The sequence below is a fragment of the Triticum aestivum genome, chromosome 4A, assembly GCF_018294505.1.
Source record: "Triticum aestivum cultivar Chinese Spring chromosome 4A, IWGSC CS RefSeq v2.1, whole genome shotgun sequence".
Taxonomy (NCBI): domain Eukaryota; kingdom Viridiplantae; phylum Streptophyta; class Magnoliopsida; order Poales; family Poaceae; genus Triticum; species Triticum aestivum.
Window position 1 is genome coordinate 104,334,036 of NC_057803.1, and position 13,140 is coordinate 104,347,175.

General features: G+C 52.3%; 1 protein-coding gene across 1 annotated transcript; it reads right to left on the reverse strand.

Moving 5' to 3' along the window:
- Positions 1-5,546: 5,546 nt before the first annotated feature.
- LOC123085439 (small polypeptide DEVIL 11) lies at positions 5,547-6,478 on the reverse strand. The gene has a single exon (XM_044507070.1). It carries the CDS (start codon positions 6,389-6,391, stop codon positions 6,092-6,094), a length of 300 nt encoding a protein of 99 aa, XP_044363005.1. The 5' UTR covers positions 6,392-6,478; the 3' UTR covers positions 5,547-6,091.
- Positions 6,479-13,140: the final 6,662 nt, after the last annotated feature.

Below are 13,140 nucleotides of genomic sequence, written 5' to 3' on the forward strand. Positions count from 1 at the left end.
GGTCAGGCGGTCAGCCCGGGCGTTTGAGGCCGGTTTGAAGCAGACGTCTAGGTCGCTTTTTCTTACCGGTCACTGATCGGACCATCCGCCTGAACGTTTGAGGCGGATTAGAGGGTGACCGGATGTAGATGCTCTAAGTAAACAGGATTTATTCCACATTGGGTGAAAACGGACAAAACTAGCCTTTTTTCAAAACGTCAACATAAAATGACTTCAATATGAAAATATTTCATGAAGTAGCCCTTTTGCATGACACCTGGGGCTAGGGCGTCATGCTAGATAGCATGACACTCCGGGCTAAGGCGCCATGCTATTTGGCATGGCGTCTTAGGCCGGGGCGTGATGCTAGATGTCGCTACCATGGCACCCCAGTCCCGGGTCTCATGCAAAAGAGGGTCATTTTACGAAATATTTTCAGATTGAATTTATTTTGTGTTGATGTTTCACAAAAGGGCTAGTTTTGTCCATTTCCACATATATTGGGCCGTGGGCAAAAATACATGCAAGTGTGTAAGTCTAGCTATACTCCAAAAAGCAGACAGCAAGTCGCAGAGCAGCCTTGTGGCGGTGCAAGAATCAACTTGGCCTTCAAGTAGTCACCTGCACGCCTGCACCGTCTGCGTTGCACTTGCAGGACGGAAGTGGAGTTGGTCGTGTACCCGTCGCCCGTGTGGGTGGGTGCGTGCGTGCGTGGTCACCCATCACAAATAGTCAAAGCCACCCACTTTTGTGCAGCAGTATATCATCTTCTCTCGCGTGCACATGCATGCGTACGCGTGCTAGTACCTGAGCACCTGCGTGGGCGTGGTCTAAAATTTCTCTGAAACTTGTTGAGTCCACCGGCAGATCTTCCAGGGGCCAGGCGCGAGACCTCAGATAAAAAGTACGTACGTACACAGGTTTTCAGTCTGGGGTGTGAAACCAGCCGCCGTTCATGTGAGCACGCACGCCGTGCCGGGGCTATGCGTCCGCGAGCGTGCCGTGACAGACGGCACAGAGGCTGGCGAGGGCCCGCCGCACGTGGCCCGGCTCCCCGGCTCGCCGCCGTGGATTCCACGCCGTGAGGCGCCGGCGTACGCGGCCGGCCACGGCGACGTGACGCGCCACCCACGGGCAGGGCAGTACGTACGCCGTCACGGTCCCGGCCGCCGGGGTCCGGGCTTGGAAATCAGCCGGGCGGGCCCAGGATCCGGTTGGTGGGGGGGCGTGGGGCCGCCACTCCCACGTGTGATGTTGAGCCTTGTCGCCGTGACGCCGTTCGTCGGCTCTATGCATGCTTGGACGCCGGCCGGGATGCTGGTACCGTCGGACTCCAGCCCATGCCCATCATGCATGCATCCGCGCACCGCTGTGTCTGGCCGGTCAACGGTCGGCGTCACGGCCCATGATCCCGCCCCTGTCGCAGCCGGCAGCGCAGCGTTGATCTTCGGGCACGCACGGACGCACGTCCATGTAGTACATGTGCTGGCTCGACCCATTTCCTTTCCATGGTAGCACCACCGGCACGACCAGCTCACGCTCGGGGACGCCGAGGAGTTCCCGGCGACGTGAGAGCTGCCTAGTGCAGCATGCCACCCAAGAGCTCCATGAAGCGCTCATGGGACCAAGCGAGCGTGCCGCCTCCTCTCAGCGCGCGCGCACGGACGTCCGCGGCCGATTGGATGGCTCAGGTCGGCAATGCCGTGCGTGCGTGCGCGTGGGGATCCATCCATGCCGCTTGTGTATTCACCTCCATCTCGGGCGGTCTGGAGCATCATCACATCTGCGGGCGGTGGTGCTGAAACCTATTTCCATGATGACCCACCCACCCCGTCCTCTCCGGCTCCACCTGCGTCCGTCTCGGTGCGTCCGTGCGTGCGGCGGCAACTCTCGAGAGCACGGAGAAAAAGGCTCTCATCTGTCGCATCCGCGCGCACGGGTGGGTGGTTGCTCCGTTCCCCTGTGTACTCGAGTGGGAAAAAAGTCGCGGCCCGTGCTGCGTTGCCGGGAGGCGTTTCCTTCCTTGCCGCATTTCCTCGTTTTGCGCTGCGCGGGCAAAACAATCGTGCCATCACACTCTGTTGCCGAATTATACTCCCTTTGTGAAGAAATGTATGTGCGTTTACATCATTACTTTAATGATCTAAACGCTCCTTCTAACGGGAACGTACCCAATTAATTTCTCACCTGTGCTATTGTCCCCGAGATTTATAAATCCCCCTTGTCGTCTATGTTATTATAGCTGGCCAAACGGGCCGGGCTAAATAGGCCAGCCCGCGAGCATGCCGGCACGGCTCGCCATGGGCCAGGCACGGCACGGGCTAAACGGGCCGTGCCCGGCACGCAGCATGCCTTGGGCCGTGTCTGGGCCTGGAGCCTGGGCACGCGGGCCAGCACGGCACGGCCCGTTTAATTTTTTTATATATTTTTCAGAATTTTTATATATATATACCTAAAATATAGCCCAATAGGCCTAAAAACCAGCCCAGCAAGCTAAAAATGTGCAGCCCAGCGTGCTAAACGGACCATCAGGCCGGCCCGTTTACTAATCAGGCCGTGCCCACGGCCCGGCACGGCCCGGCTATTAAACGTGCCATGGCGGGCCGTGCCGGGCCAGGCACGATTAGCACAGGTCGGGCCGTGCCGTGCCGAGCCGGCCCGTTTGGCCAGGTCTGTATGTTATTGCGCGGAATACTCTGCAAAAAGGAAAAAGGACGACCTTGCGGCCGGTAAGAGTAGTTCAAGTACGTTCAACGGCCCCGGGAAAAGAAGCGGAGTAGTAGTACGTTCAACGGCACATTACTGCCAGCAGATCTAAACTACATATGCTGCTGTACTACCACACGGATTAACAATCCGCAAACCCTGATGCAGCACATGCACAAGGCGACTGAGGGGGAAGAACACAGACATGTTTACACAAGCTGTGGCAAAGACGAAACCGAAACAAGGGGCCGCAAACAAACGAGCACGAGGAGCGCCAGCCGGGTCGAGTCAAACGAACGTGCGACAGGATTTAGCACGCGCGCTCTGACATGGATTTTACTCCTACTACCGATCGCAAAGATTCGGGGAGGGACAAACTTCCCCCTTACCCAAGGAAGGCAAAATTATATCATGCCGTTTTCCACAAGTGCATCTCGGGCCGGCGGCTACAATCATCAGAGTATCTAGCGAGCACTCACCCGAAGAATCCAGCAGCAATCGGCAACATGATGAAAAAGCAAAGCATCACGTAGTAATAGTACTCCCGCCGTCCATAACCCAATCGAATCGATTTTTTATTTCCTTTCTTTCATATATACAGTGTATATGCTAGACGATATATCTCATAGGGTCTAGATGGATAAATTCTCGCTCTATATGACGCCGGGAAGAAAATGGCCCTGTCACTTGGGCGGGTGAAGCGAGCATTGTACTATCGTCTTGGACAATGGGCATGAATGATTGGCACAGCCGATTGATCTACTAATCGTCGTGGCGCGCATGGCGATCGTAACTGCCGAGCCGTGCTTATCCTTGCTACTACTACTGGTACTAGACTTGTTACTAGCAGTACCGGGCAGGGCATGACAAGATGGGGAGGGTCGCTTCGGTGTTTGGTGCGGGCCTTTGGGCACATGGACTGTCTCGCCCAGGACACGAAAAGAGGGGCCACGGAGGCACAGTGCTCGTTCCTGTGCTCGCTCGACCACTTCCCCCTTGTGCTGCCTTGTGTCGAGCTCGCACCACGGGGCAACGTTTCCTACCTAGTAGCTGATGATGGTGGTGGATTGGTACTACTGCTAGCGGTGTAATAGTTTCACAGTGCACCCACGTCTGCCGTGCCAGCAAAAGCCGTGATGATCTCGCTATCTCGGACTCTCGGTGCTTGGGCGTGAAGAGCCCATGCATCTCCGTCAACCGGCCGGGGACCCAGGGGACCCGAGTCCATCCCATGCTTAATTACTTATAAAATAAAAACTTATACTAGCATAATTTAGCAAGCCTGAAAGCGCACGTCTTCTCTTGACCCGACTTCGCCACATTCTGCGAGATGATTCAGTCTGTCTCTTGGGAGATCGGGCAGGAGTGAGGCGATATCGTAAACTAACTGCCATGCCTAGGTTTGTGCGACGAGAAAGACTAGTTTTCGCGTGATCCGAAGGAGAAAAAGGGTAGGGCGCCGTGGTGGTGGACCGGAGTTCCTTCTCATTCTCCATTTGGGGCCTCGGTTCGGCACCACCACAGTTCCATTACTCTTTTTCTTTTTATTTTCGACACGAGTTCCATCACTCACTTGACGATACCTCACGTAGCTTTCCCCAGCCACCAACCTGTAACAGCAGACTAATTGCTTGCTCCTGCTCGCGCTCGCAAGAGCCCAAAACGCCCGGGCCCGCCTCTTCTGTTGCTCCTAGCCAGGTCCCCGTCACGCTGCCGACCCGTTCCAGCAAAGAGTTTTTGGTTCGGGCAACACCTACTGATTGCAGCGCAGATTTGCCTAAATCCCAGGATGTCGTGACGGACTGATCGCTGCCGTGCCGTGCGCGTGCTGGGAAGAGACGATCATCGGAAGGTTGTGATCGCCACCATGCATGCGCATGCGCGCGTGCGTTTTGGCGCATCCGCGCAGGCGTGTGTAGGTGAAGATTCAGGTGCTCCCGGTGCGCGCCAAACGCCTCTCCAGCCGCGAGAGATCACGGGCCGTCGTCGTACGTGCGTGCGTGCGTGCACGCACAGCGAAGGCGACCCCGGCCCGCGATCCAGTCCACACGAGCGCACAGTGGCCTCCCGCGCCGCGGCCAATGGCGGCGTCGCCGTGCGGCATGATGATCGATCGGCGGGGTACCGCGCCTGCCTGCGTGGAGCGGCAGGAGAGGCGTGGCCCGACTCACCTGCAGCAGCAGGGCGGGCGAGCGAGCGAGCGAGAGCGAGAGGGGCAAAGCCGAAAGGAGCGGCATGGAGTACCGGTGGTACAGCTAGCAAAAACCTGCCTTGCACACTGTTTGATGCTTTGATTCCCCCCGTTGATGTTGATCGATCTACCGCTCGAACAGCCCGTTTTTCCCGGCTATTAACAATGGATTCCGAGGCCTACTCCACTGACTGCACACGGGATTAAAAACTGCATCGGCCGGCCGGCCGGCCTCAGATCAGGGCGTCCTAGCTACTGCTCCTACCACCAAGCGAGGCACTCATGGCTGCGTGTGCGTGCGTATTTCTCTGGGTCGCTCTGTTTTGCGTTTGTGTGTTTGCTGGCTCCAAGCTGAGGGTGAGGGAGATGGCGAGGTAGGGGGCGCAATAATGGAGTGGCGTCAGTTGGCCACGCCAGAAATGGCAGTCCCAGAAGGGTGAGGACAAGGGAGAGGATGCCATCACCGTCGCCATCCCCATTTACTGCCCCCTTCTCCCTCCCTGATCCCAAAGCAACGCTCTTCCTCTGCTCACCACCACTCTTCTCTTCTTCGTCTTCCTCCACCACAACCATTTGATTCCTCTTATGTCCACTTGCGCCTCTCTCTACTTAGCATCCTTGCCGCGGCCCGTGGCCAGGAGAAATGACAAGATCGAGGAGGAGCACAGAATAGTAGTTTATGTTGATGTTGTGGCGTCTCATTTCTTTACCTATACATTCATACAGGAGTCACAACTTTCCAGCCTTGCACTGGCAGTACAATAGGAGTAGGAGTAGACGAAGATCCACTAGATTTCAGCTAGGCCTAGCTAGCCCGGGCAGCCCTGTCTCAGATTTCTCCTAGCTAGCCTCTGCTCTGCACTCTGCAGCAGCAGCTGCAACAACAACAAGATCCCCCGTCTCCTTCAGAAGGTGATCCCAAAACTTGCCCACATGCAGCACCACCTCCTCTAAGCTTGGAGCGCTAACTACTCTGCTACTAATCACTAACTAATCAAGCACTGGCAGTTTCTCCACGAACCGTCCCAGAGATGGGGCGAGAACAAAAGGAAGGAAACGAAAAACAAGACTCCTAGTAAGCAAGAGGCTGATCTGTACATACATCACCCAACTAGCCGCCTACTCGACATCCTCGATCTCTCGATTCTGTACTGTGGCTCGAAACGGCGGGCGGGGGCGGGAGATCTTGAGCGCGGCGGCGGCGGGAGGCCATGGCTACGAGCAGTCCTTCCAGCAGACGAGCATGGTGACGCAGCGGCGCATGATGTAGAAGCGCGCCCGCTGCTCCTTCACCAGCCCGGCGCACCGGCTCGAGAACGAAGGCGCCGCGCACCCGCTCGCCGAGGCGGCCGCGGCGGCGGCGCTCCCCCGCCGGCCGATCGCCTGGTCCCTTGTGCTGGCTGACCTCTTGAGGAACGGGTCGCCGCCGCCGCCCCCGCTGGAGACGCGCCTGCAGCTGCCGTTGTTCCGGCTCTTCTTGGAGAACTTCCACTTCTCGTCATCGTAGAACTCCATGGATTTGCGCTTTTTCTTGAAGTGTTGTATGCTTGGAGGGGAGGGTGAAGTGGTGGAGACTGAGAGAAGGGAATGTGGGGAGTGCGAGGACTGAGGAATCCACACTATTTATAACGGGTGAGGCTGGAGAGAGGATGGGGGTGAACTGGACCATCCAGTGGGATGGATGGATGCTTGGACTGGGCTTGGATTTCTAGTAATTGCGAGTCTCTTTGCGTACACAGATTTATGTTGGCACCTGTTGATTTTGCACGGTTGCACATAACTTATGGGCATAATCTTCAATCATGCTTGTTCTTAAGAGTTTGCCATCTGTTGTCATAATCTTCAAACAAATACACTATTACTCCCTCCGTTTCAAACTACTTGTCGTGGTTTTAGTTCAAGTAATTTGGAACGGAGGGAGTATATGCTTATTTTTGCATATTGTGTGGGAATTATTTCATCGTTTGTTTTAGAAGATTTTAGTTTCTTTATTCTTATGGGGTAATAGCAATGCTAGTAATTCATTCTTATTTATAAAACATCATTATTTTTGCAATATCAATGTCATTAATTCATTCTTTCTTAGTAAACTACTTTATTTTGTGAAAAGTCCAGTATTATATTCTTATACATGCACATTAAAAAATCACAATTTCTATGTAAATTGTGTGCACAATTTGTCATTATTTATTTTTGCATTCCATTTCTTCTTAAAGGGTAATACAAATACCACAATTATATTCTTTCTTAGAAAACATCATTATTATGGAAACTATTAGTTTATATATTTTTGTTCCCTTTTAATGTAATAAATGCGACAAATTCATTCCTTATTAGAAAACTTCTTTTTTGCAAAAATTCCCCTATTATATGTGTATTCATGTACGTTGTAAAAAGCACATTTTCTGTGTAAATGTGTCCAAGTTTTGTCACCGTTTGTTTTTCTTTAGTATTTTTCTTTCTTCTTTATGGGTAATAACAAGGGGACTTATTTATTCTTTCTTAGAAAACTTTGTTTTCTTCTTATCTTTTATTCTTCAAGGTGAGACAACACAAATATTATATTTCTAATCTAAATTGAAATTTCTTCATTTCTAATCCCATAGTATGTCACTAAGTTTTTATTGAGTAACTCAATATGTCACTAAGTACTCTTTCCATTCGGGTTTATTGGGCCGGAGGTCCAAAATGTAAGAAATGGATCTAGTTTGAAGATCTCGACGTAAGAAATGTAACGATGGAAATGATTTGTAATTTGGATGCATGATTCACGAGATATTTTGTTTTGAAAAGACGAATCTAAAAATAAACACACCCATTCCTCCTGGTTGGAAAGAAATCCCATTCTCCTAGTTTTCATTTTGTTGTTATGGTTATTCTTCTTTCAGTTTCCTATATACTACAAACATTTTTTCAGTATGTTGTGAACATTTTTTTAAGTACTCACTAAACAATTTCCTAAGATCCGTTGTGGGCTTTTTGCTAGATACAACGAACTCTTTTAACGTAATGAACTATTTTTAACATAAGATGGTTTTCTTATGCAAATTGAACTATTTATAATATACATTGAATATTTTTAGTATAGATGAAACTTTTTTAAAACACACATAGAACATTTTCCAGAAATACCCCAAAAGAAAAAAAATGCTTACTTCCTTGCGGAAGGACAATTTTGTTTCGTTTGGAAGCACTGGTTAGTACAATTTGGAAGAACATGTTAGTTTACTTCAAAAGCATAATTTCACACAAAAATGGTAGATTAACATGTGATATAATTTCAAAGATCTCATGTAAGAAATGGACGGTGAAAACATGATATAAACACATGGTTTAAGACATACTATATCGTTTTAGTGAGAATAAATCGTGCGTTGTGAGATTTATTGTGAAAACATGATATAAACACATGGTTTAAGACATACTATATCGTTTTAGTGAGAATAAATCGTGCGTTGTGAGATTTATTATGAAAACATGATATAAACACATGGTTTAAGGCATACTATATCGTTTTAGTGAGAATAAATCATGCGTTGTGAGATTTATTCTCAGAAGTAGCGAACTTTAGTGAGGATATAGTCATTTTTTGCATGTGAGAATAAATCTCACTAAAGTTCACTGGTTGTGACAAGTGACGCACATACAATTTTCCATTTGTCATCATCAAAAGAGGTGAGGATGGCGAACCAATCTATGGTTGGGTGGTTAGTAGGATAGTGATATCCTCAACCCATAAAGGTTCATGTCATAGACTTGACATCGGTGCTCGCATTTTTTTGGATTTATTTTAGGTCTTCTGACGATGTGCGTTTAATAGGAGGAGATGTTCCTGTCGATTACAAATGCGTATGTGGCGGCTTTGTCAATCTCAAGTTGATGTGTCATCTCAGTCTTTTGAATATACTCATAGAGGTAGGGTGTGCGTGGATATGTTTATTGGGGTGAGTATATATTTATATGTATGAGTGTCTGAGTGTACCGTGTTTAAAAAAGACGAGGATGACCTTTGCAATTCATTTTTAAGGGAATTTTCATTTTCAGTCCAATCTGGGCTGAGTCAGATGGGCCCTGAAGCGGGGCCTGGCCGTGTTCCCTGGTGTTCACAAAGGGCTAGCAGGTGATTTAATGCACATGTCTTCTGGCGATGCAGCCCCACAACCACCGCCGTCCGTCTGTTCATTTTTTGTTCCCGTCCAATCGGCGTTTTCGAAAAGTATAAAGCCATTTTGGGTTTGGATCTGTTCTGCCGGCGTAAAATCTTGCAGCCGGTTTTGGTTGATTCACCGTCCAGTTTATTTAGGGATTCACCGCCATATTTCATCATGGGGTTCTTTGGTTCGGTTCGGCGCAGTCGTGCGGCGCTGGCGATCTGTGTCCGATTCGCCTGATGAGTGCTTTGACCCGACGTGTGGACGGGCGCGCGAGGCGGCACGTCCGGCCGTTGCCGTGCCCGTGATGCCCACGTGCAGCCGTGTGCCGCATCCCGATGGAGTCGTCGTCTCGGTTGATTTTTGCGTGCTTTTTCCGCACGCCGCAGCATAGGTCGGCCAGTCGCCGAATCTTGCGCGCCCGCGGCGGGGCGGGTGCCCTTTCGGCCATGCCCTCGTCACATGGGCCGAAAACTCGAAATGCAAATGGATGGGTCCACCGTATTGGGCCAAGAAACCGAGAATGGACGCACCAGTGGGCTGTGGCTGCCCTGTCGCCGAGAAAAAGGAAAAAAAAAAACAAAAACGCTCGCGCGAGAGGGGTCCCTCCTCCACTCCACTCCACTATTAGGCCAACTCCACCGCGCGACCCTATCCTGTCCGCCCCCGTTCGTTTGGGGTAAAAGGGACAAACGAGACGGCCCAGCGCGCGACGGCCCGGACCCATCTGGTCCGTTTTGTGTCTGGGTCGACCCATTCGAGCGTAAACTTGCGCCGCGTTTGGGTCGCCGCGGACACCGAATGGACGCGCCGCTCGTCCGCGTCTGGCCGCGTGGCGGGGCGACCACCTACCTCCCACCCGCCAACATCAATGCGCACAGGTGGCCGGCCCCACCTGTCATCGGCCCAGTGGAAGGTCGCCGTCCTTCTTAAATGGGACCTGTCGGTGTCAAAACCGGCGGATCTCGGGTAGGGGGTCCCGAACTGTGCGTCTAGGCCGGATGGTAACAGGAGGCAAGGGACACGAAATTTTACTCAGGTTCGGGCCCTCTCGATGGAGGTAAAACCCTACGTCCTGCTTGATTAATATTGATGATATGGGTAGTACAAGAGTAGATCTACCACGAGATCAGAGAGGCTAAACCCTAGAAGCTAGCCTATGGTATGATTGTTGTTGTGTATGTTGTCCTACGGACTAAAACCCTCCGGTTTATATAGACACCGGAGAGGGTTAGGGTTACACAAAGTCGGTTACAATGGTAGGAGATCTGCATATCCGTATCGCCAAGCTTGCCTTCCACGCCAAGGAAAGTCCCTTCCGGACACGGGACGAAGTCTTCAATCTTGTATCTTCATAGTCCAGGAGTCCGGCTGAAGGTATAGTCCGGCTATCCGAACACCCCCTAATCCAGGACTCCCTCAGTAGCCCCTGAACCAGGCTTCAATGACGACGAGTCTGGCGCGCAGATTGTCTTCGGCATTGCAAGGCGGGTTCCTCCTCCAAGTACTTCATAGAAGATTTTGAACACAAAGATAGTGTCCGGCTCTGCAAAATAAGTTTCCACATATTGCCATAGAGAGAATAATATTTACACAAATCTAATCTGCTGACGTATTCCGTAGTGTGACACACCACGGCCAAGCCTTTATCCGAGTTGTTTCATTATCCCACCTCAGCGCGTCATGCGAGGCGGTTTCCTTGGCACGTCTTGTTAAAGCAGAGATCGTGTCCCCTTATTCCGGGATTCTCATCAATACGGGCGTGGGTAACCCAACCGCGCCATTGATTACGGCGCTTGGAGATAAGCGAGTTTTACCAGGCTGGTGGGGACACGTAGTTGCGTCCACCCATATAAGGGGATAAGGATCCACCTTTCACCTACGCCTTCTTCCTCCCTTGCTTATCCATTCTCGCGCACTCGAGCTCCAGCGCCCAAGTCCGCACTCCCCACCTCAACCTTCTCCAGCCATGTCCGGAGCGGGAGGCAAGTGGATGGTCTCCTCCGTCACGGAGGGACACATCAAAAAACTGAGGAAGGCCGGATACTTGTCTAACGACATCGCGTACCGGCTTCCCGAAAAGGGGCAGCTCATCCCCACCCCTAGGCCCCATGAGAGGGTGGTGTTCCTCCCCCATTTCCTCCGCGGACTGGGCTTCCCTCTTCACCCATTTGTCCGGGGGCTCATGTTCTACTATGGTCTGGATTACCACGATCTGGCCCCGAATTTTGTCCTCAACATCTCGGCATTTATTGTCGTGTGCGAGGCTTTCCTCCGCATCCGCCCCCATTTCGGCCTATGGCTCAAGACTTTCAATGTCAAGCCGAAGGTGGTGCGCGGCAACCAGGCGGAGTGCGGAGGCGCCATGGTGGGAAAGATGGCCAACGTCTTATGGCTCGAGGGCTCCTTTGTGGAGACCCTGAAGGGGTGGCAATCGGGGTGGTTTTACATCACCGAGCCGCACAACCCCGAATGGGTCGCAGCCCCCGAGTTTCGATTCGGACCCCTACGCGGCTCACCTCCTGGAAGGAGACGGGCCTGTCGTGGGGTAAAAAAGGAGAGCTGACTGGACTCCAAACATGCGTCCAAACCCTGGTGGACAAGAAGCTCAAACTTGTTAACGTAGTCCAGGCTATGCTCATCCGCCTGATCCTCCCGTGTCAACAACGGGCTTTCAACCTGTGGGAGTTCGACCCGACGCGGCACCAAACTCTGAGCAGGCTCTTCAACACGACGTACGAAGATGCCTGGAAGGTGCTTTTCAAGGGCACCGAGGCCCCCGCATCCGCTACCGAGGATCGCAGATTCAGTACGCAGCGTCACGCTCTTGCGGTAAGCTGTTTTTTTTTCCTTTTACAGGGTATCAGTTTTTCATAGTTTGACTCCATGCGGGATCTAAGCTCCCTTATCTTTGACAGGATTGGTAGGTGACGTCCGAACAAATCAACTCTCCGGCTCCTTTGCCCGAAGGCCCAGCAGACGCTCACTTGGCAAAGCTGCTGGTTCCGGCACCCTATGTGGTGCCGGAGAAGAAGGCCGCAAAAAAGGCCACGGGGACTCGAAAGAGTGCCCGGCGTCAGGAGGTGTCGGATCCGTCATCCGACGGTTTCGAGGCGCATTCCTCCCGTGATGATGAGGAGGAAGAAGAAGAGACCTCTCCCCCTCCAGCGGGAGGAGAGAAGAAAAGGAAGGCCGCCCTCTCTGGGGAGGCCGGAGGGTCCAAGAAGGGGAAAACCCTTCCTTCGGACTACTCCACTGACGCCGACGACAGCGGAGAGGAGTGGCGGCCCAGGGCCAAGCCCCTGGCAAAATCGTAAGTATCCGGATACCAAAGTAATTCATAGTATTCGCTTATTACACAGCTTTCCTTTATGTCGAATATGTTTATGTAGCCCACCCAAAGACCGGCTCGACGCGTCGTCGAGCGGCTCACTGGACTCGTCGGATGTGAACTCGCTTCCGACGGCTTCCTCCCCCCGCCCTACGGACGACACCTAAGTGTTGTCCCAACAGGTTCCAAGCCGGGAGGAGGTGGTCCTGGAGGCGCCGCAAGGCGACCTCCCGGACTCCAGGAGTAAAGGGGATGAAACCCCCCAGGGCTCCAAGTCCGGCCCTAGGCCGGACACCGCTCCGGAACCTTCAAAGGTTCCAGAGTCCGGCGGGGGACCTCCTTCCAAGAGGAGCAAGCCCACCGTGCGGGTGACCTCCGTCCAACCGGAGGCGCCGGACAATCTGTTGGAGGCGATCCAAGGAGCCTCCATCGATGAGGAGCACCGCACCGTTATGAGTGCGGTGGTCCAGAAGGTTCAGTCCGCCAAGAGCGGACTGACTGAAGCTTGTACTAGCCTTTTAACAGGCTTTGAGGTAAGTAAAGAATGTGTAAATAATATTACCGCATAAACAGTAGCCCCTGATGCTTTGTTTGGCGTTCGGGAAGAAAAGCCGAATAGAGGATCAAATATAATTCGCAGGAGTCTAACAAAAAGGAGTCAATATGCGTATGCAGGCTTCTCTGCTTGCGTCCGCCGCACTAACTGCGGAAGTGGACACGCTGAAGCAGAACCTCGAGCGGTCCGAGCAATAGCTCGGGCGCGCCAAGAAGCAGCTCGAGGA

Excerpts from the sequence above, each read along its gene's own strand:
- LOC123085439 (XM_044507070.1), bottom strand. The coding sequence starts at position 6,391 with ATGGAGTTCTACGATGACGAGAAGTGGAAGTTCTCCAAGAAGAGCCGG.